This window comes from Centruroides sculpturatus, unplaced genomic scaffold (assembly GCF_000671375.1).
Source record: "Centruroides sculpturatus isolate CEXI.00-Female unplaced genomic scaffold, Cexi_2.0 scaffold612, whole genome shotgun sequence".
In the NCBI taxonomy this organism is placed as follows: domain Eukaryota; kingdom Metazoa; phylum Arthropoda; class Arachnida; order Scorpiones; family Buthidae; genus Centruroides; species Centruroides sculpturatus.
The window spans coordinates 399,412-424,505 of record NW_019384966.1 but is presented as its reverse complement, the minus strand read 5'-3'; the positions used below and the strand labels follow the sequence as shown (position 1 = coordinate 424,505).

General features: G+C 31.4%; 2 protein-coding genes across 4 annotated transcripts in view; one reads left to right on the top strand and one right to left on the bottom strand.

Moving 5' to 3' along the window:
- The window catches only part of LOC111632518 (small RNA 2'-O-methyltransferase-like), a 45,725-nt gene extending 45,545 nt beyond the window's left edge, over positions 1-180 (top strand). For all 3 annotated transcript variants that reach the window (XM_023376950.1, XM_023376953.1, XM_023376952.1), the window contains exon 7: positions 38-180. In XM_023376950.1, the coding sequence (XP_023232718.1) occupies positions 38-88 (51 nt within the window). In that variant the 3' untranslated portion in view covers positions 89-180. The remainder of the gene's footprint in view (positions 1-37) is intronic.
- Positions 139-24,377, bottom strand: LOC111632519 (ribosome-recycling factor, mitochondrial-like). The gene is made up of 6 exons (XM_023376954.1): positions 24,040-24,377; positions 16,686-16,832; positions 16,494-16,612; positions 12,275-12,366; positions 3,195-3,351; positions 139-273 (listed from the first exon to the last, which is right to left on the bottom strand). Exons 1-6 carry the CDS (start codon positions 24,236-24,238, stop codon positions 190-192), a joined length of 798 nt encoding a protein of 265 aa, XP_023232722.1. The 5' UTR covers positions 24,239-24,377; the 3' UTR covers positions 139-189.
- Positions 24,378-25,094: the final 717 nt, after the last annotated feature.

Below are 25,094 nucleotides of genomic sequence, written 5' to 3'. Positions count from 1 at the left end.
TGTAATCAAAAACTATAACAATAATTTACTTTAATAGATAAAAGAATTTGAGTATCCAGGAAAAAATGAAGTTAAAAAGGAGGACTAGTCAATTTTAAGCATGATGTCTTTTTTATAATTTTACTTCATAAAAGAAACTGCTAAAATAAGTTTTTATTTTACATATTTTATACACTTTTCTCACTACTACTATTTTTCTGCGAGTAATTCTTTTTGTTTACTTATCATTATTTTCTCTCCTTCTTCCACAGTATTTTGTATCATTAATTTAATCTGAAAATTTAAAATACAAAATTAAAATTACTTCTCAAAATTTAACTCTATGGAAAAAATAAATTAAAAGATCATAAAAGTCATTTATTGTCAATCAGAAGTTTTCCTGTAAAATTCCTTGGACAATCAACCTCAGAAATTAGTTTTGATCATTACCTTTGATTTAAGGAATTATAAGAATCATTTCTTGAATATGTCAATTGTCTGTTTCATTGACTTTAACTATCCAGTTCTGATTAATTCTATAACTTTTATGAAATTTTTTAAACTTAAGATTGCAGAAATGATAATATTATGATTTGAAATATTCATTATATATATAATAACTGGTTTGTTTTCTTATAGATCCGTAAGTATGAAACCCTGGCCAAAAAGCAGAAACTTAATGAATGTAATACATATTTTAAAAAGCATAACATTGAAGTATGATTGCTTTCACAATGTATAATAATCTTACATAAGAATGTTCCACATAAAACTGGCAGTTTTAGTTTGAAATGTAATTTGTAATTATGTATATAAAGTCCTCCACACTGAATCCTTATTGGATGCGAGAGTCCCCGATTCGAGCTGCTTCCTTACTGGTACGGCTGAGGTAAGTTCCCAGAACGACTAAAGCTTAGTTTGCACCGCGCGAATAACCCGTCAAATGAGTCACGTTTGATGGGTTATTCGCTCTCTTTTTTGCTAGCGAATTGCGCTCGGTGTGAACGAAGCCTAAGAAGAGTCGCTGATTGGGTTGTCTTCTTGATTAATCAAAATCTCTTGTCTTTGTTATTCCCTTTTTATATGTCATCTATCTAGTGGTCATGGTCAGGGATTCATTGAATCAAAGATGCTAGCTACAGTGGCTGCTCTCTGCTTTATGGCCAAAATTTTTCCAGACCTTTAGTTCTTAAAATATTCCCAACAGAAGCAGTAATCATTTTTTAAATTATCAAGCAAAGAATGTTTATTACATCAACAAAATTTCTATTATACTATAAAAATAAATAGTTGTTTTGATGAAATAAAGTATCAATTGTTTTAGCTTCATTATTTATCACTAAGCCTTGTCTGCAGTATTTTGTCTTCCATAATATTGCAGCTTGAAAAATTAGGATATTCAGTGTCTTAGACCACCGAATGCCTTGATTTTTTCTACCTTGTGGGCACTAAAAAGGAACTTTTTAATCATATTAACCCATTATTTGGTCAGGCCCAAAATATTTGGTACTGACCAAATAAATAATGGGTTTGCTCACCTTTAAAAACTACTATGAATGTAAGTTTGTTCAAAAAGATAATTTAAATGTTGCCAGTGATAATGCCTTTTTCAAAAATATTTACTTAAATAAGTACTAATATTAAAATATTTAGTACTTTTACATTGGATCAACAGAAAAAGCGAGGTTGAGGCCGAAGTTTTAAGTGCGAAAACATGTACGTCGGACATTTGGTGCCACTTTCCCGTGAGCCTAGAAGTTTGACAATGGTGTTCGGAATGTCGAGCACGATTCCACTGACTATCCAAACACCATTGTCAAACTTCTAGGCTTATGGGAAAACAGCGCCGAATGTCCGACATACACGTTTTCGCGTTTAAAACTTCGGCCTCAACCTCGCTAATATTGCAATATCATTTTCTCCGGGTAAAAAATCTAGATCTCAGGATTCTGAGAAGGAAACTGTTGTCGAACGAGGCAGTTTTATGTATGTAATGTTAAATGTTATAAGTTTTATACTATGAAATTTTAAATTTCCATTTGAGAATATTATTGGAAAAAATATTTTTTGTATTGTATGTATGAGAGACCTTAATCAATTGGAATTGTCCTTATTGTAAAATATATGTGTATATTAAAATTGTTTCTGATTAAAATAGTGCAAATTTATTTGATAGTAACTAATCAGTCAATTAGTTACTGCATTCTACAGTTTCATTTTTGCAAATATAAACTAATTCTGAATTTAAATTATTAATTATATCACAAAAATTATTTCCAATGTAGCTTATTTTTTCTTAGAAATCATAATTTTATGGATTTTTTATTCAGTTGAAAACATTTAAGGTTTCATAGTCTCATTTTCAATTAATACAATGTTAAAAACTTGTTCAGATTGTGGCCACTGCCATCAGATTCAAAAGACTGTCTGGCAACACTTGTAAAAAAGTGCGCAACATTTGTCTTCTTGTCCGTCCATCATCGAAGAGAGTGGACGTACCGTACAATAAGCTCGCTCTGACCACGTATAATAAAGTTTTGTTTGTTATAGTTTGTGTAGTAGTGAAATTTGATTTGGATCTGAATGATAGAATGCCAAAAGATAAATTCTAAAACAAACCCTTCAGGATTGAAATAAAAAATAAATGTTTATCATTGTGTTTGTTCTGTTTATTTTAAGAACTCAATAGGAAAAAAGTTTTCTAGGAGAGGAAAGGAAATTTTTATTCCTAAAACAGATAACAAGATTTAAAAAGTAAAAATTCATGTAACATACTGGTTATTTGCATTATTTATCAATTTTTATGTCCAATTTACCATAATAAATGAAAACGATAAAAGAAAATATACAATTTATAACTTTTGATACAAACAGTAATGCTTTGCAAGAAAGAATAAATTCTATCTGATTGCTTCTGAAATATAAATGTGGCATGCCATTTGGCATATTTTTAATGAAAAATAAATGAGGGAAAACATATTTTGTTCTCCTAATTACTTAAATAATATATATTTATTTGAAGATATAAAATTTTCAAAGTATGCAATGATGACTGTATTCATTTCTTAAATATGAAAATCATCATGGACTTTTAGATTAAAATTTTTAATCATCAAGATATACTTTAAGCATTATGTCAAATGCATTTTAGTTAGCACTTAAATCCATAATTTTATTATTCTACAAATAACTTAATTAAAATTGTAATTTATTACCTGTTGTTGACAATTAAAGACAAGATCTTCAGAAAGGTCAGTTTGTTTTTTAGCTTCTTTAATGAATTTATTGTGGATTGCTTTCAATTCGTCTTTTGCTTGATTCAATAATACTTTAGCATTCTTTGCAAGATTTTCCCTGTGTTCTCTCGTTATCCTAAAATGTAAAAGATAGATAAAGCCTTAAAAAATATCCTGGATTAACGATATATAATAAAAGTTCCTTCAAACTTTGTTAAAAGAATTATTTTAATTTTCCAATATTCCTGGTTGTAATAACAAAATTTTAATTTCTTACTTGCTAGGGAGGAAAATTATTTCACAGATTTTTATTTTCACGAAATGAGGAGACTCCCGTCTCTCGTATACTGTGAAATTTTCAACAGTTAGTGAGATTTGAATATGAAATTTAGAGTACTTAATTAGAATAGAATGTAGTGGTATTTTCTTACTTTGTTGCTCATTTTACTGGTATCAAACCAAATCTTCAAGATGGTCAGCAAAACCTTCTGCTGACCATCTTGACTAGTAATAAATCAGATATAGATATACAAAGTACATGAGGAAGACTGTTTCCATTGATGTCAAATTGTTGGATAATATAAAATCCAAATTAAAATAAACAACTGTATTAGCCAGTACTTCAGATGAGTCAACTCTTTTGGAAGCTTAGAAAGGATAGTAAAATGTCAAAGTTAATGACATTTCAATGGTAATCTAACAAAATTAATTAACCAATCTTATTAATCTATATATATATATATATATAAATGGACATGTATGTCCCTATATTTCACTTTTTCGCAAAAACTACACATCGCACGTGAATGGTGTTTGTATGTGGTAGTAGCCCCAAGTCTCTATTCATGCATAGGGGTGGTTGTGTCTAGATAGCTATAAGGGTGCTGAAAGTGATTGAAAGTGGCTTTCTATTTCGAATCTTTTGTTCAAATTTAATTTGAACATAAAATTCGAATATTGGTTCGATTATAGAACGATTGTAAACATTCCAGAAATGTTGAAAATAGTTTGTTTGACCGGACGTGAACAGGAGACGTTCAGAAATAGAATCGGGACCAGATCTCTAATCAGAAACGGGGGACCTAATTCTTGCATTCTGTGAAAACAGGTAAGATTGGCTATAATGTAATTATCTTAATCTTCACTATCGTTACTTTTTGCCCACAAATAAAAACCCAGCGAAGCGGGTCCTTGCGGCTAGATTCTAGATTACTTAGAAAAACAGTCTTTTATATATAAAAACAACTATATTACATACAAATGTACGAACAAATAAAAACCCAGCAAAGCGGGTCCTTGCAGCTAGTATTAGTAATAAAAGACCAGCAAATCAACTAGAATTAGAGTATATTTAAATTCAATTCATGAAAATATAGTGAATTTAAATTGAAATTTGAATTAGATAAAAGACTTAGTCATTTAGAAGAAGTTTAAAAACCACAAATGGAAAGAGATATTATGGAATTTACTAATTATTAAGGAATTTCATGTAATAATCAGAATAAAATCATGTTATTTAATTAAAAGCCAAGATCAACCAAAAAAGGAAATACAGTAAAACTCAATTAAGAAGTTTTTCAAGGGACCAATTTAAAAAACTTTTAAGCAGAATTGAAAAAAAAGTATAGTTTTTCTTTGAATGATTCATATTTATTTAGATATTTGTCTAATATAAGCTGTTTCATGCATTTGTTATGTAAAAAAATACATTGTATGATTCTCACAAACAAAATCACAGATCTAAAAATACTGTACTAAAAATCAGCAATAAATTGCATAACTTTTCCAGCAAGGGTTAAAAATTGTGTGCAGCACCATCTGTTACGAGATTTTATATTATTAATTATTATAAAATGGCAAAAAGCTTAATTTTGAGGGTAGAGATAAGTTTCATAAAAAATTGTAAATGCTAATAATGAACAAAATATCCATCAAATCTATCCCCACTTGAGATATGACACATGACCTCCCACTATCTCCCCACCCCTTTGCCTTCAAAATTTAGTAACATCAATCTCCCTAATACACAGTCCTCAGTGCAAAATTTCAGAAATTTTCAACAAAAAGCACAGGAGTTATTAAGTTTCAACGTGGACGAACAAAATCAGCCACCCGTGCACCCCCTCCACACACACTAACGTCCATACATACAGAAAAACTTCAACTTTTTTTGCATTTCTTGATGTTTTAAGGTGTCCCGAGTCCAAAAATGTGAAAACCTTGGGGAGGTCGTTTTTTGACTGATTGCCATAAATATGCTGGAAAAGTAAAATCATTGGGGACTTACAGTATCACTTATGTATCGATAGCACTGTCAGAACTTGCTATTTGTTACAAGCATTGCTGCCATGCAACCATGTAAGCAAATTGTAAAATCCATGTTTAAAGTAAGTTTCATGCATAATTACATACAAAATTTTGTGCATTTCCTAATGTAATATTTTATTTTTCCATATGCAATTAAATATATAAAATTTCAATGGAATGCAGTTGAAAAACTTCTTAAGTGAATCCTTTAGTCATGAACAAGGATTTCTGTTTCCTAAGTGGAAAATTTTCTTAAACAGAGCATTTTATACAGGAAAAACTTACAAGAAAAAAAGAGGGACTTTTGAAATTAAACTTTTAATGTGGAACTTCTTAACCAAGTGCTACTGTAATAGTTTTAATAAAAGGCCAATTGAAAATGAAGGAAATAGTTAATAATGATATAATTGAAATATTCTGTTTAAGAAATACCAAAACAGATACAATGAGAACAACTTTTATTTTGGTTTTTCATAGAAACCAGTTTATCTTCTTGTTTATAAGAGGAGAAACTGGTAAGATATGAAAATCTCAGTAGATCTTACAAAAAGATCGTTACTTTCTTTATAATTTATATATTGATAACAGTAAGTGCAGAGAACTTTTTACAATTTTTCCTTAGATCAATCTTGATTATAAAGAGAAAATAAAAAATTCCTCTAAAGTCCTGAGAAGAATTTAAATCTTATTAATTGGAATTGTCAAGTATTGAGAAATAAAATGGCCTCAATTAACTTTCTCCAGACTTTCACTAAATTTGGAATAACAGAAACTTAAAAATATTTTTCAACTTTATACGCACGTAAAGACCAATATTTCTAGTTCAGCATAGAAAAATATAGGTGCTGGCTGCCAATTTGGGGTATGTGTCTTGTAATTGAGTCAGATTAAACAAACAATCATAATTTCAAAATATATACTAACCTAGTTAAAAATTCCAAATTAAATAATATTATTATTATCTATCAGAGTCTACTGTTATATTATCAGATATCTTAAAAGTCATACAACACTGGAATCATTTGTATACATTTAGACTAATAATTAGTGATATTTACTCAAGGATAGAACAAAATATGGATGATTAGTATTATGGTCTGAATCCATTGATTCAAAATGTTTATATATCTAAAGCCATAGAGATTGTAACAGACTTTTCTGACTCTCTATATCACTACAGTACATGTAATAAATGGTGAATAAGTTCAGATATCTACAGAATTTTCATGTGTAACAAAGAAAAATCTATAATAGTCTTTCAATCTGCTACCGAGTCTTCTTGACCTTTGTACAGAATTTAAAATTCTGGTCGTTCATTTCCATTACTTTCTTTCTTTTAATTTACTAAGGCTAAATTTTGGCTGTTTTTAGTAACTTCAATCACACAGGGATATATTAATTGATTTTGGAAATGCATTTTGGATTCTATTCACCCCTCTTCAGTCCTTTTTTTACAGATCTTATTAAAACAAATATCAGTATTAAAATTACTTCACACACACACCCATCAACTTCACAACTTGGAAAAAAAAATGCTTAATATTTTTAAAAAAGCTATTATTATTAATATAAACAATTTTAACAATATTTTAGACTACAATTAAAGAATACCCAGACTCAATATCAGAATAAAAACACAAAATACAGGAAGCATATAGACCATTAGAAAAATTTCTTAATAATAAATTAAATCAATATCACGATTCTGAATATCGTATTAAGAATACCAACCAATTCATTAAAAACCTTAAAACACTTAATATAAATGATAACAGCAAAATGTTGAGTCTGGATATTAAAAATATATATCTGTTTATATATAAAAAATTTATAATTGATAGCTTAAATAACTTACAATGTGATAATTGGGTAATTCAACTGGTTGGGTTTGTTTTATATAATAATTTTATTTGTAATGGAAAACTTTTTAGACAATTGGATGGTATACCTTCGTGGGCTCACATATAGGCCCCAAATTAGCTGAATTGTGTATGATAAAAAATTGATCAAATAATTAGAAAACTTCATGGGATAAGAGAATATAATAAGTACCTAGACGATTGTTTCATTGCTTATTATAATACTTTAACCAATACTCAGATAATACTTGACTATGCCAATAGTATAGAAAATAACAGTATTTTACCTTTTTTGGATGTCACGGTCCAAAGATTTCGTAGGACCTTAAGTTTCAAAAAATACATTAAATTTTGTGATGTATATAAAATTGTTAACTATTATTCCAGTACATCTATGTATGTTAAGAATATATTTAATATGTATATCTCAAAAATTAAAACACGTACAAGTAGTTATGTAATAACAAATATAGAACCAATTCCAGTGCATATAAACAAAAAATTATCTCTGCACAAATGATTTCTAATTCCCGAGTTCTTCAGGTATGACCAAAATATGTAGAGCTACATAGAGAAATTGAACACATTTATGGAATTTTTCAATTAAATGATTATCCAAATAAGGTAATAGAACAATGGCTAAACAACAGTAATACAGAAAAATACATTACATGTTCAAATGCCTATAAAAAATTAATTACATCCTCACAGTTTTTGAAACAGTTAAAAAGCTATTAAAAACCACACAATATTTTTCTCGCACCTGTATTTAATAATAAGATTAAAAATATATTGAAAACTAAAGAAATTAACCAAAAAACATATATGAAGCTACAAAGTGTGAGCCCGCGGATTTTTGCGGGTCTTTTAAAAATTTAAATTTTCTTGTTAATTAACTTCAGAAAAAAACCGAAGATTTTGTACTAGATCGGATTTCACCGATTGTATCACAACTTGCTGAGGAAGTTTACAGTTAGGTGTGAAAAATGCACCGTCATCTTCAACAAGAATCGATGACGTGTCAGCTCTCGCACGAAAAAGTATAAAAGCTCGAATCTCCGTAACCTCAGGGCGATTCGTCATAGGAAGTTGTACTTAGTAATAGTGTCACCGAAACTCCCGAGCCTCCATTCAGTGGACCCGATCCAGCTATAGAGAGAGGACCTCGAATAGAAGACACCACACCCTGAACGTTCGCCAATTCGCCCTGCCACCGACAGGTATTTTGGGGTATATAGGATTTGTAAGCGCTCTCTCTCGAACTCGAACTCGAATTTATGTAAATAGTAGAGATAACCGCTTTTAACCTCTTGTAGTGCTTAGTTGAGTATATAATAAATGCTTGTTTAGTTTTAAACCTGTTTCCTGTCATTTAAGGACGCCTATCAACTTGCTCACCTCCCTCCCCACTCGAACTGCCCTCCTAGCCATCCGACGACGCCGAGATCGGGTTTTATCAACCTGTTGCCGAGTAAGTGGTCAGTGGGAGATTGATCCCTGACCCGCGGTTGATCTCACAAAAGTAATGTTATATATAAAATTTCTTGCAGTTGCCAATCAAAATATCAATACATAGGTGAAACTGGAAGAGCATTAAAAATTAGAATTAGGAAACATTTATGCACAATAAAATATAATCACACCAACTCAGTAGCTGGTATACATTGTAACAGGTAAGTTTGAAAGGTCTCATAACATGATGTTAAAATTCTCAAGAAGGAAAAAAATATTATTAAAAGGGAACTGTATGAATGTTTAGAAATTATTAAAACAACAGAAGGTAAAATGAATTTAAATGAAGGTATAGCCATTAGTGAGATCTGGCAACCACTACTACATACAATTATTTTTACATTACTACATAATCAGTAGAGTCCTTCCAACCCCCTTCCCATATCCATTTATAATACACCGTGTTGCAATAATGCCAATTTTGTTGATTCTCACAAAGTGCTGTTTCATGTTTTTATGGTTGTTTAAAACCTTTTCATTTCAAACATTTTTTGAAAAAAGGTTTTTAAACCCAATTTTACATCAGTTATTCAGTTACTTTTTTAAATCTTATCAATTGTACTTTTATCCATATACAGGTATAGGCAATTTATGTTCTTTAAATTTTTTAAATATTTTATTTATCTAATGTATTTATTATACATTTTATAAAGTTTTTTTAATATATCCAGTTTAATTTCCCAGTTTTAACACTAATCTGTTAAATAATCGAATACTGTAAGTAAAAACTTTTGTAAATAATTTCAATTGTGTGTGTGAAGTAATTTAATACTGATATTTCTTTTAATAAGATCTGTAAAAACAGATTGAAGAGGGGTGAAGAGAATCTGAAATGCTTTTCCAAATACAATAATAAAGTATACATAATCAATTAATGTGTGACTGAAGTTAAAATTCTGAATCTTGATACATCAGATCATTTCCTAACTCTTAACTTGTTTATAGCAACTACAAATTTAAACCCCAAGAAATATGTGAAATCCCACTATATAATTAAATATAGATTCTAAAATTATGAAAATAATATATTAAGTTTTTTTTATTTTCCTGAGAAAATATCAGTAACTAATGGGTTAGAAATATATGAGTATTTAATAAAACAACTGAATTGTTTTATAATTATTGAATCACAGAATATAGTGGATGCAAATGACCAAATTATATAGCAATGGTTTTATTTAGCCTTTTAAAGTTAAAAAAAACCAAAAGTTTAAAAGTCTTTAGAAATAATCCTTCATTTAAATATTCTTAAAGAATATAAGAAGAATAAAAGAATATGTGATGTGATCTATAAAAAGATGCCTTAAGTTAGAAAAAATCATTTTTCATTTTTGGGCTGCAATTTGAAAAAATTGTACCAAGACCAGATATGGAAACATTAGGGACAGGAGGCCCCGATTAACTAGATAAGAACTTTCTATGCAAACCAGAAGTCATGTTATTTCAATTCAAAAATTTTCCCCTGAAAGGCGTTAGCTAGATGACCAACACGACTATATTGTTAAAGGAAAAGTATGATGTACAGGGGCAAGCCACTACTAATTTGAGGTGGAGAAGATATTTTTAATTTATTTAATTTAAAATATATGATTAAAAATTGCAGCCTGGCATTGTGACAATGTCACAATAAATAATTTCTTGTTTAGTTTATTTTAATATACCAACTAAGAATTATTGAAAACAACTTACAGAAATACCGGAAAGGATAATTCACACTCGAGAACCTTAGGAGTCCAGTAACAACACTAATGGAGAACTAACATTTTTGACTGTACCACAGTCTTCCTCAACTTTTTAACAAGTAAGATTCGAACATGGAATGCATAGAAAAACATGTTCAATAAATATTTTAAAAATGTATGGAACAAGCTAAGGACGTGTAGACAACTTTTAACCATATATGGCAATAGCAATCTTTTTCTATGCCATTATTTATATCCTATTATTCATTTTTTATGGTATACATATATTTATATTGCCATTGTAACATATATGGTTAAAAGTTGTCTATACATGCTTAGCTTGTTCCATATATTTTAAAAATAATTTCTAAACTTGTTTTATGCATTCCATATTCGAATCTTACTTGTTAAGAACCTGAGGAAACTGTGGTACAGTCAAAAACATTTTCCATTAAAGTGGTTGTTACTGGACTCCTAAGGTTCTCAAGTGTGTTAGAGTTATTGGTTATAAACACAGTTTATTGGTTTATATATTAGACTGTAATTACCTGTGAAAAAAATATTTATTGCAGTTTAGAAAAAACATATTTTATTATATAATGATGTTAATAAATACACTTATGTACTTTAATTAAAAAAAGAAAAAATAACAATAGTATATTACCATATTTTTAAGCTTATTGCATAAAAAATTGCTAGAATGAAAATAAAACCTTTACATAATCTTCTCCATTGTACTGTATAACCTAAACAGGTGCAAATTCATAACTGCAATTTAAAATCAGTATACAACTGACCAATTGCATAACTTGCACTTGCTGGGACAGACAGATGAACAAGTCAGCTAAGATAGCCTATTGTTGAACAATTGCTCAGGAATTTTTAATAGGTGGTCTGTTCCAGATATGTTGGGCTCCATTCCTCACCACCCAACTACCTCCATTATGAGCTTGACGAAACCTATGATTGACCAATTGCATGATTCCAAAAAGCCCCTCTTTCCATCCTGTAGGTACAGTATTACAGGATGGAAAGAGGGAGAAATCCCTTCAAACTGTCTTTTAAACATAGATAATCCACAGATTATAAGCACAAAAATACAGTAATTAATAAATTGAAAGAAAACATGAAATATAAAAAAAGTAGCAGCTTATAAATACATAACTATTAAATGAAAATTCATAAACAAATATATAAATATAAATTTATTTAATAGCTATAATAACCTTAATTAAAGCCAAATTATTGTGCTATATGATTAATTAATTACTAATTAATTTGACTACATGTAGGAAGTTAAGTTATTTCCAGTCAGTGCTGTAAGTAACTAGTATAGTTATATGTCTAAATTAATAGTTCTGGAAGTGAAGATTGGATGGAGGTCCAGGTAGTGTAACTGGCAACACAACCACACAATATGCAGGAGTTGCAGGCTAAAGTCCTGCTTTGGCCTGATTCTTTTCCTCCAGAGATTTTAAAATAATAATTACTAATTTATAAAAAATAATATGAGATGGTGGTTTAACCTCCTATCTCTAGTCAAACTGATTAGTAATTAATTAATCACATAGCCCAATAGTAGTAGTAGCCTGATAATTTTAGAAAGATCATTTGGCTTTAATTAAAATCAGATTATGAGTTGTTTATATATATAATCTTATTTGAGTAACTTTGATATATAAATTTAAAATTTTGTTACTTTGGTAAAGGGACAAAAATAACTGTTCCATCTTGCTGAGGACTAAGATTCATTCCTGACTCCTGAATAGCCTGAAGTGTAGGTTTTAATCCCTGAAAGAAAGTTCCATCTTAGAAAGTCAAAATGATAAAAAGATAGTATATGGAGTCGTCCATAAATTACATAAGGGCGATTTCGGCCATTCCAGACCCCCAGCCATCCATGTGTAAGAAATTGTAATATTTTCTTTGATCCCTTCTCCCTTCCCTATCTTACATAATATTTATGCATGATTTTATAAAAAGATTTTAACAAAAATGAATTTTTTTATGAAACCCTAAAAACCTTAGGTCCAAAATATATAATTATTAATTAGTTAGTTAATATGTACTATTATTTATAAAAGACTTTATGTGAACAATTTTTAAAAATTTAATGAATTTGAATGAACAATTTATTTTAAGAACTTTATTTTTTAATTAATAATAATAAAAAGATTGTTAATATCATTAATCAAATGTCATAATATTCATTTTTATATTAATTTTAATTTTCACAAAAGGACGCAAGAAACTGCCGGATCGACTAGCTAGTGCACGTGTAAACAGAAACATTATACAAAGTGAAGCAAGAAAGAATAGAGAGAAACCACATTCTGTTGCCGTATTGATTACATCTTGGCTAAGGCTAAGAAAATAAACTACATGCTGTTAAAATGTGCTAGGTGCACTGGGGACTAAATCATAAAGCTTGTAAAACTCTATATCAGGGGTGTCCAACCTTTTTGTTTCTCTGGGTCACATTAGAAGAAGTCAAGGAGTTTTGGGCCACAAGTATTTATAATATATACTTGTGGCCCAATATACAAGTATATTTAAGATTAACATGTCTAGATTATAATAATAAGTTTAAAACTTTATCACGAAAAAGGATATTTAAAAAAATTACTTCTACAGACACTTTCAATTTTTACTTAGAAATAGATAAAGAGACAAACGAAAATTTATATGAAAAACACAAATATTTGTTTTATTTGAGTCTCTAATTAATAAAAAGCAATGAAACACCATTTTAAAGTACATTTTTATTCAACTAATATATTTATAAATAATATATAGTCCAAAAAGTAGCCAAAGCGCTAAATGATATTTTTTACGTCAAATTGAAAAACAGAAGCCGCATTTGGCGCAATGTAGCCAAATCTTGCAATGCTGGAATACTAAATAAAGCTGGAGTTGTGACTCAAAAGGATTATAGAGCCAAATGCGGGGAAAGGAGAGAAAGGACAAAAGATAAAGTGAGAAAGGTTGGAAAATTAAGGGTCAATATTTACATAACAGAAGATCTATTTAACCTTTCTCACTACTTTTTATATCTTTTGTCTTTTCTCTCCTTTCCCCAAATTTGGGTCTATAATCCTTCCTCATTCACACATCTCCAAGTATTTGAAAATATTTCCTTTCCACTCAAAAATAAAATATGAATAAAGGTTTACGGCTTTGTGAAACTTCTTTTTTGAGTTTATGCCGTTGAAATAAATAAATAATAAAAAAAATTTTAACATTTGTCAGTTTTGTTTACACATTTATTGGGCCACATTGGAACTTGCGTTGGGCCGCGGGTTGGACACCTCTGCTCTATATAGTGGGGTAATACAACCAATGCTACCTTACGTGGCCTCTAGCTGGGGTCATGTAACTAGTAAAAATTCAGTAGCAAGTAAATTACTCTCTCTTCAAAGACAGTTTGTCATCAGAATTTCGAAGTGCTGCAGAACTGTTTTTACTAATGCCTCTCTGATACTAGCAGAGCTCCTTCGTTTGCCACTATGTATTGTAGAAAAGGTTCTAAACTACTACATCAGAACTATAAACATCAAGGCTCAACAACAGTCTCTACTCCTATCTATGGCTGTTCATATGCTACCACATTGCAATTACCTTGATCATCACCCTGTAAACAAGGTTATCGCCAGGATACATTTGGTGTCGTCTACTTCCTCCATGGATAACCATGCAGACATTAATGTCTACACAGATGGGTCCAAAAGCCCCCTTCTTGTTGGCTCAAGTATCTATATCTTCCTCCAAACTGACATATTTTGCCCAAAATATGTTAGAAGGTACAGATACTTCCCACATACTTCCATCTATCAAGTTGAAGAAGATGCTGTTTACCGAGCTGTTCAGTGGGCCACTTCACTACCAAACAAAACTCTGTCTATCAACATTTACAGTGTTTCTCGGTCTGTCCTAAAAGCTCTATTAAATTCCAATTGCAATAGCAATAAAATCACATATATCCAGAATAATATTAAAAATCTTATAAATAAGATAACTTTTATATTTGTTCATGGCTATACTGGCATACTAGGAAATGAAAAAGCTGACTTTGGGGCTAAGTCAGCTGCATAGGACACTGACTTAGACTACATTTACATCCCTCTCTCATGTAGCAGCCTTAAAAATTATATTCATGTCAACGCTATGCAAATGTGAGGGCCAGGATTTAAAAATGTTGAAATTCGAATATTTTTATTCATTTTCATCTACTGTTTTGTTTCAAAATCAAACCAATTTTTTTTAAAGTTAGGGTTAACTCAAAAAGAGAAAAACAACCGACAAATTTTCTCATAAAAATCTATCATAAAACTCCGTTCCCATGAAAATACTTCCCTGTAGAAGATGAGTTGACTGTTGTGTCATAATTTTGTCACTTCGTCCACCATTGGTCAAAGAAGATCATCACCTGTGACGTATAGGGGGAAATCTCAAGAAGAGATATGAACTTGGATTGGTGTGCGTTTCTTCTGGCATTATCACCTCCATACTGAACCCGAAGTCCTCGATGAGATCGCTCGGAATAATTTGTCCTCAATTAAATGCGTATCTATCCACTACAAAAATGATAGATTGGTGTCAGATCCTGATGGGAGAAAGAATCTAACAATCCTTTCCCTTAAACCCTTTTTACCATCAAAATTATTCTTTCAATCACTATATCAGTGTATTTCTATTAATAGGACTTATCATACTGGTGTATAAGATTACAGCCTCACAGTTACACAGATTAAAATTGTTTTATTTTCCAATTAAATTCCAATACAATTATTGTTTTGATTAAATTANTCTTTCAATCACTATATCAGTGTATTTCTATTAATAGGACTTATCATACTGGTGTATAAGATTACAGCCTCACAGTTACACAGATTAAAATTGTTTTATTTTCCAATTAAATTCCAATACAATTATTGTTTTGATTAAATTAAGGACATAGATGCATATTAATTAATGAAGCCTTTTTACCATCCTTTAGACAAGTGATACCGGACCTCAAGGTCTCGAGTCGATTAAGAGGTAGGAGAGTCAAGAACTCGTAACATCCTACCCCCGATTAGTCTCTCACAAAAGTGGAATCAGCAATGGTTGAGCAGTAAAACTGGTAGAATAACGAGATTTTATTTTCCTAGTGTCAAATGCAGGTTCTCATCACCACTTAGAGATTTAACGTTTGCTACTGCTCAACTACTTACTGAGCATGGTAATTTTAGAAGCTACCTGGCGATGTATAACTGGGCAGAAACTGCCTCTTTCTTTTGCTGTACAGAAAACCTAGACACCATCGACCATATGATCTATCATTGTCCAATTTACAATCAAGATAAACTTATTCTGAAATTAGAAAACTTTATGCTCAGTTTCGGGTGGCCACGTCCACTCGATAAGCTTGTTCAGAAGACACTGTTTGATGCTTTTTACAATTATGTTCAAAAAATATAAAAGAAAAGACTATTTATAATTTATAATTTCTAGTTTTACATTTTAGTTTTCAATAAAAGCCGAATACTAATTTTATGTTTACTTTGTATCATGTATTTTGGTTTATGTATTCTTAGTATTATACACCCATAGGAGTGGTGCACTTATTCTAATAAAAAAAAAAAGAGAGAGAAACCACCATACAACCTTTCTCCCATGATAAAAAATATGTAGAGCATGAGTCTGCTTGGCGTTATTATTCTATCATGTCACATGAGATGACGTTAGTACAGCGAGCGTTCCTAATAGAAACTGCCAAATTCAAAACTCCACCACTCAATGAGATCAAAAAATAAAAATATTACGTAAGACGAGATCTATTACCCCCCTACCTGAGTAAGAAATCCTTGACCCCACCCACCCCAAAATACCTTACGTAATTTATGGACGGCCCCTATGATAAATAATAAGATACAAACCTCTGGAAAACTTGTCAAATTAAGAACCACCAAATGCAATCCCTTACGAGAAATCTGAGCTATCTGATTTAATGGATATTCTTCATCATTTATTTTAACTATAATGTTTTCAATTGAACCTACACAGAAATATTTAATGTGAAATAAAATAAAATTTAATTTATTTTAATAATTTTAATCAAACGATCTAACCTGTTCCAGTATGAAGTGAAAGATGTTCTGTATACTGTTGTTTTAATTTGTTTATAACATTTTGTAATTGACTTTGAAGAAGAGTCACATCAATAACTTGCATCATTTCCTCTTCAGTAAGTTCAATTTTTGGCTTTAATTTTTTACCTAGAGAAAGAAATATTATTTATTATGAATATATAAACTTTGAAGTACCCTCACTTAGCATAAGTAAATCAAAAAACATAACACCTTAATTTGCTGAGAAAATTTAATGAAAATGCAAACATTTTCAGCCAAATCTGTTGGCCATCATTAGGCTAAGAGCATTCGTATATAAATAAAACAGAACAAAAATTTAAATACAAATAAAATAAAATAATGACTGAAATATATATATAAATGTATAAAGAAAAATAAAATAAAATAAAGATAAAAATTATTATTATAAATAACAAAATATGTATATGAAAAAATAAGCATAGGTTGATTAAATATTAAAACGTTATATAGAAATTCAATGAAATGTAAGTTATGCAAAAAAAAAAAAAAAAAAAAAAAAAAAAAAAAAAGGCATTAAATTAAGAGCTGTCCAATCGTTTGATTAAGTATTTCCAGGCCAAAGGCAACCCTTCAGAATCTCTAGAATTAATGCATGCATCATGCAATTTGCTCTTATATATTTCAATTTTTTTGGTGCAAATCGCCAATGTCAGTGAATGTACTGGTTTAATAATACTTGCTTCGTCCCATTTGACGATTGAGCCCTCAACTTGCGCCAATTGCGATAGTATTGTGGCATTAGATCCCTTGCTGATATTGTATTTATGTTCTTTTAATCTGACTCTTAAACTTCTATTACTGACACCAATATAATTTTTATTGATGTCTAGTTCACGATTTTCATAAGGAATCCTGTATACTCCAGCTCTTTTCTTTATCTATACTGTCTTTGTCATTCCTTAATAATTTGTACAGGTTAGGAGCTCTCTTGAAAATTAACTTGGACTTTTTGCAGGCTGAGATTTCCTTCATGATGGCTTTTCTCTTTTTATCATAAGTGAACTTTGTGATTTTGCTGAAATTGCAGTTTTGAGCTTTAGTTTTGTTTATTTTGTATTTTTTTATCAATGTTGTTATCATATCTGCCCTGTACCCTAGAGATCTGGCAATATGTAATATTCTATTAATTTCTTTTTGCCTATCCAACACACTACTGCAATAGAGAAAGGTCCTTTGGATAAGGGCACGGAAGGCAGCCATTTTGTACTGGTAAGGATCATTAGAGCGGGACAGAATGTACAGAGGGCTATGCATCAGTTTTACGTATACCTTAGTGGCCAAATGTCCTTCTTTGAATTCAATGTCAATATCCAAAAAATGTATCCATGAGGCACATTTCTGTTCAATCTTCAGCATGAGGCCATCATCATTGTTGTTGATCTTGTTAATAAAATCATCGATTTTTTCATCATTCTTCCAAACTACAAAGACATCATCAATGTATCTTTTAAAATACACAATGTCATTTAAGAAAACAGAACGAGCACTTTTTTCCAATCTTCTTAATACAAGCTCACACAACAGTCCTGACATAGGACTTCCCATAGGGACTCCTCTTTTTTGTCTATACTGATGGCCGTTAAAGGTGAAAAAAGATTCATAACAAATAAGGTTAGCTAGTTCTATTAAATCATTATTGTAACATGCCAAATCTAGGCTCTTGCTGTGCATGAAATCTAAAAGTGCTAACCTGCATGATTCAATTTTTATAGACGGGTATAAACTTTCATATTCCATCACAGTTCCAATTTCATCATCCATTAAAATTAGATCTTGTATCTCATTAATAACCTCCCTTGGATCCTGTGCTACAAGTACATTACTCTCGAGGTGCAAGGTGAGAAACTTACGTAATTTCTTTTCAAGAATAAACGTTGGTCCTCTGCACCTTTCCACTATAGGTCTCATTTCTTTACCCTCTTTATGGGTCTTGGCAAAAGCAAATAACCTCGGCACACTTGGCCTGGGATTATGACAATTTTTGAGGAAAGGTAATGCATTAGTGAGCTTAGCTTTTTCAAGTTTCTTAACCCTTCTGTCGACGCTGTCGATAATGTTTGTTTCAACACTCTCACATTCAGTTTTCTTAATATAATCCTCCAATGCGTTATTATATGTCTGCCTTTTCATGATTACCAAAGTTTTGATTTTGTCAGCTCTTGTTGTAACTAAATCATTTTTTCTAAGCCAACCTTTAGTAAGTTTGATGTATTTACCGGCATCACATCCTTTCTTCCAAGTCGTCTGGTCTTTTATGACTGTTTTCCATCGAGAGGTATTCTTTTTCTAAAGAATCTAGCCCAGATATTCCCCTTTCTATTTCTTGGATTGATGTTTCCCATGAGTTTGAATTTTCCGGGACAAAGTTCAGTCCCCATTTTAGAAAATCCTTGATTTTAGTCGGGACTTCTATTTGGTCCCACAAAATAAATGCTGAAGGATTGCTATTAACTGCTCTTGATGCTTGCTTTTTAAAAATCCACTTTATTTTATTAATGTATTTATTCCTTAAATTCATACAAACTTTATCTGTTAGCACAACTATGCCTCTGTTAATTTCTACAAACATTTTAGGATCTTCATTGCATATACTATCTTCTAATGTGATGAGCTCATGTAAGTTACCATATTTTGTATTCTTAGCAATTCTAATTGACTTACAAAGACACATTAGACAAAGCCTGGCTTTCAAAGAAGTACATTCTTTTGAGATGCTAATCCTATATATCGACATCGGAAATACTTTGCTTTTCAAACATTCTTTCAAAAATTCAAATTTGCAATCAGCCTTGACAAGTTTTAACGTTATCTTCCTATACTTCCTGTAATAATCCACTGGTGCCGCCATATTAAAATTGAAGTACCTTCACTCAGCATAATTAAATAAAAAAAAAAAAATACTTAATCAAACAATTGGACAGTTCTTAATTTAATGCCTTGATTTTAGTATTATCTTTTTTTTTTTTTTTGCATAACTTGCATTTCATTGAATTTCTATATAACGTTTTAATATTTAATCAACTTATGCTTATTTTTTCATATACAGGTATACCTCGCCTTACGTCGGTAATTGGTTCCAGGAGAACGACGTAAGTCGAATTTACTTATCTCCGAATCTACTTATCACTAGGCTAAACCGTAAATTACCATTCCCGGTTCTGTATTTTATTTATTAATGCATTTTTAATAATATATGGTTAATAAAAATCTATTTTAAGNAAAACGACGTAAGTCGAATTTACCTGTCTCCGAATCTACTTATCACTAGGAAAGCATTTTAAATAATATATGGTTAATAAAAATCTATTTTAAGCTTACAAACAAATAAATTTTAGTTTTTAATATAGTACAAAAAAAGTAATCTAAATTTACGAATGCGTGTACTGTAAATACAGTACATACTTGTATATATTTTAATATGATTTTATGTGCTTTAAACGTTTATCTAGTGATATTACGACTTCAATATTTGTGGCGGACAGACGTAAAGTCGAATAAAATGACTTAAACTTGATTTTTATTTTTCCATATACTTTTTTAACAAGAGACGTATAATCGGGAACGACGTAACTCGAAACGACGTAAGTCGAGGTATGCCTGTACATATTTTTTGTTATTTATAATAATAATTTTTATTTTATTTTATTTTTCTTTATACATTTATATATATATTTCAGTTGTTATTTTATTTGTATTTAAATTTTTGTTCTATTTTATTTATATTTGAATGCTCTTAGCCTGATGATGGCCAACAGATTTGGCTGAAAACGTTTGCATTTTCATTAAATTGTTAAATGTCTATATTTTGTATAACTTTTTTAGAAAATGCATGGAGTGACAGAACTAATAATTTTGATTAGTAAATTATTAATTCCACTGCAAGATGTATTACTTACTTTATTAAGTTAACAGTGAGTAGAAGTTTGAAGAAATACAAATGTTTTCAGCCCGATTAACATGCCGTCTTCAGACATAAAGAAGTGTATTCCTCCAACATTTTTCTATGCATTGGTGATAGCCTATAAATTTATAAACCAGGTTAAAAACATTTGCATTTCTCCAAGCTGTTACCTACTATTTTATGACATACTTTTTATTTTCTGTCTGTATTTTATAAACTTTTGTATTGATCTGATTGATAGTTTCTATTTAGATAATGGTGAGGATGAGGTCAAAGCTAGACCTTTTAAACCCTCAACTATCTGTGTCACATCGATAATTGACCTTCCCAACTTTCAAAGACATTTCAAACGACTGCCAAATCTCTCCTCTCGCACTAGGGATGATCCATTTACACCTTCATTTCTATGTACAAATAACCAACCAATTAACAAAAACCTCCAATTGTTACATGATAAAGAGTAACAAAAAGCAAAAAGATCACCGACAAGAGTAGACCGAACCAAACAAAACCCTCCTCTATTCCGTGCGATGTGAACGATGAGAAAACAGATCAAGGTGGCCATAAAAGGCAACAATCATTACTAAGGTGCAAGACTAACTCTGACCTTAGTCACCTATAGCAATTAATTCCGTTCATTTGACAACTGTTATCAAATTTATGAATGGAAGAAGTGACAATACTGGATAGAAGAGGTAATAAATCTACAGAAATGACTCAATTACTATAAACATCCTGGATGCTATTCAACCTTTGATGAGGTTGCATCAGATTTTTGTGTTAGTCAGCCCTCTGGGACTTGTATAAAAAGGCTGGAACACAATCCTCAGGACATCCACAGCTGATAGCATCGAGCAGACATCAGGGGACACCAGACCCATACCGCCATTCTGTTCGTCATAACCCTTGCCTTTCCGTCATAATCACCATCCGTCTCTCGATGAGCCAGATCCGAGGAGAAGGAAGACTATGATTAAGGTCAGCTGATCCGGGGACATCTCTTACCAGCTACCCATACTACGAGATCAGGAACTTAGAGGTATTATTAAGCCAATTTATTTATATACTCTCTCTCCAAGCAGTTCCTCTTACAGGAGTTTCTCTTGTCTCTCGATTTAACTTCAATAGAATGTAGATGTTCCATTGGGAAAACGAATGATTGTCACAAGCTAGAATAGAATTTCTGATTATTTCAATTTGTTTTGTTTTTGCTTTTGTCTTCTATATGTATAATTTTATAGTTGTTTATTAAATGTGTTATTTTTGATCAACCTGTGTACTTATTCAGAACCTGTCGATGTACTCACTGACCTCCCCACTCACATTTTAGCCCTCCTAAATTTGGAAAGTTCCGTGTCGCAATTGCCAAGTGCCACCGAATGTTGGTGTTCAGATATGTGGGCAGCCAGCATTCTGGTAGTCGCTCCTATATAATTGGTGCATAGTCCTGATATTGGATTCTGCAGGGGAACGGAGTATCCACCAGATTTTTCCAGGGTGGAAATAGCATCTCTATCATTACATAAGATTCGTCGCAGACATGGTCGTGGGGCAATAGGTAAACGAAAGCCATTCTGCCTAAAGATCTGGCAGATCCGGGCCGTGAAGTATCCACAGTATGGGAGTGAGGGACGGAGCGTTGGTCTGCGCAATGTGGTGGCAGGGAAGAGAGACTGTATAACTCTATTTTTAACATGGATGTATTTGGAGGCACTAAATCTCGCCGCGTACACCACTGTGCGGACAGCTTCCAGTTCGGTATTGATAAGATGTTGTGTCGATGGTAGTAAGAATGCCCGTCTGGTCAAGGGAGCTATGGCCACATTAACATATTGCTGTGGTTGACAGGCTGTGGCTGGTATTATGGGTGGGATATTGCCAAATTTGTAATAGACGGAAAACTTCAAGCCTTCCTGGGATTTTTGAATGTGCAAGTCCAAGAAAGCAATTTTTCTCCCAACTTACCATATTTACCAAGCTTTATTCTGCCAGTATTTTATTAGTATTTTATTTATAATTATTATATATGTAATAATTAACTGAAATATTTGGAAAAATTAATGTAAAAGAACATATTTGTGAATAATATTTTCCTCATTATAAAAGCTCATCAAGATTTTTCCACCATGGAAAAATCTGGTGTATACTCCGTTCCCCTGCAGAATCCAATATCAGGACTATGCACCAATTATATAGGAGCGACTACCAGAATGCTGGCTGCCCGCATATCTGAAGCCCTCCTAAAACCATTCTCTGACAGAGCCGCTGGTAAGTGGGGTTCCTCTGCCCTCTCTGTTATCACATAATTATTAAAAAAATATGAGAACATCTTATTCTTTATATATTTATTTATGAATCAAAGAAGCTCAATGGTTACTTGCACCCAAGACAAAACAGATTGTTGTTCCTGCTTCTGAAATGGTTTCCAATAGAGAGCACTTTTAGTGACAGCACTCTCATAGGAACTATTTATAAAGAACTTTATTTAAGAGACTTCACTATATTTGACTTATTTACTTTTATTTAATAATTTTTCCTTTTGAACATTTAACTGCTCATTTTGCGTCAATCACCTCATCCACCCACAAAACCAGCCCCATATTTACCAAGCTTTATTCTGCCAGTATTTTATTAGTATTTTATTTATAATTATTATATATGTAATAATTAACTGAAATATTTGGAAAAATTAATGTAAAAGAACATATTTGTGAATAATATTTTCCTCATTATAAAAGCTCATCAATTAAGTAGTTTTATATAAACAATAGTGGTAATTGTTTAGTTACACCCCATCACCTCGGATTTTTTTGACAAGAACCGATCGGTTCTTCTCGAAAAGTCTGTTGCAAATCCATTGTTTTTTTTTTTTTTTTTGTTTTTTGCAGTCGACTGTGGGCGAGGAGAAAAAGGCCTCCAAACTTTGTCACACATGCAGCAAATTGGCCAGCACAAGTATATAAGAGAAAAACAGAGAAGAAGAAAACAACGGGAAAGAAAGAAGAAAAAAAAGGACTTACCGGTTGAAATTTAGTTGTTTGATGATGATGACTATTCTCTCTCACTATTCTCATCTTTCTCACTAGTCGTCATCATCAAACAACTAAATTTCAACCGGTAAGTCCTTTTTTCTTCTTCTTTCCCATTGTTCTCTTCTCCTCCTTTTTTCTCTTACACATGTGCCGGTCAATTCGCTGCAATGTGTGCCAAGAGATAGCTGTTGCACGGGTTGGCATTATCTTCACAAATAACAAAATTTGGATGCCGTTTTCTCCCCATCCAAAGCGATGGAGTTTAACTAAACAATTAACACAATAGTAATATATTAGAGATCAATTGTCGTATAATTTACGAATTTCATTTTTTCATAGTAAAGAAATTATTACAATTAAGTACCGTATACAATATTACCTTTTTGTTCTTTCACTATAGCTTTTTTGGCGTAGCGTTTCTGAATAAAATACAGCTGTTTTTCGAGATGTGTCAAACATGCTTCATCAGTGAGAGAAGGAAGCAACAATCGCCCGTGTTTATAAACCGAGTTAGACGAAACCACGCTCCATCGCCAACTCAATAATCGTAATGTCGCAGGCACACATCTCAAAGCCATTATGGATGCTAACTTTTTAAATCAAACTTGAAATTAATTTACACGACATTCAGAATTACAGAACATACTAAACATTTCGTATTTAATTCCTAATTTACCCAATTCGTACTTAACTAAAGGAGGCCGCCATTTTTAATTGCCAGCGCCACCTAACGCCATTACAATTATTTAATTTAATTTATCAAAACTATTTTAAACCAGGGGTCGCCAAACTTTTTTAACCGTCGACCCCCAACCACTTTCCAAAACCTCACATTGACCAGTACCGTAAAGTTTTATTATAAGTGTAAGTGTATAAGCAAAAAAAAAAAAAAAAAAAGGTTGTGACCCCGTAGCCGCATCGACCCTCCAATAGTGTTGCATCGACCTCTGGGAGTCGGTATCGACCACTTTGGCGACCCCTGTTTTAAACTGAATTTCATGCACGTTAACAATTTGTTTTATATCGGGTTATCGTAATTACTATATTTCGATTTAACGCAAGCTAAATGGAACCAAATTTGGTATGGTGACATTTCCGTAAAAAGTATTTATTACTACAACTCACTAATGCAATTTTGGCCGAGCCCGTCTTTGGTATGTGCGAGGCCCTGAGCCAAGAAAAGCTTGAAGGCCCCTTAAGGAATTCGTAATGGAGGGTTAATGTTCATACATTTTTCAATTAGCTTTCTCCGCTAAACATATTGTTATATTTATGTTTAATCAAAAGATATGTTTGGTAAATTTTATTGTTTACTGTTTATAAAATTTTATTACTTGTTGCTCTATTCAATTTTGCATATTTTCGAGATCTCGAATGTTAGACCGCCCCTGGGTCCAGGCCCGGTAGGCCCACACCTAAAGACGGGCCTGATTT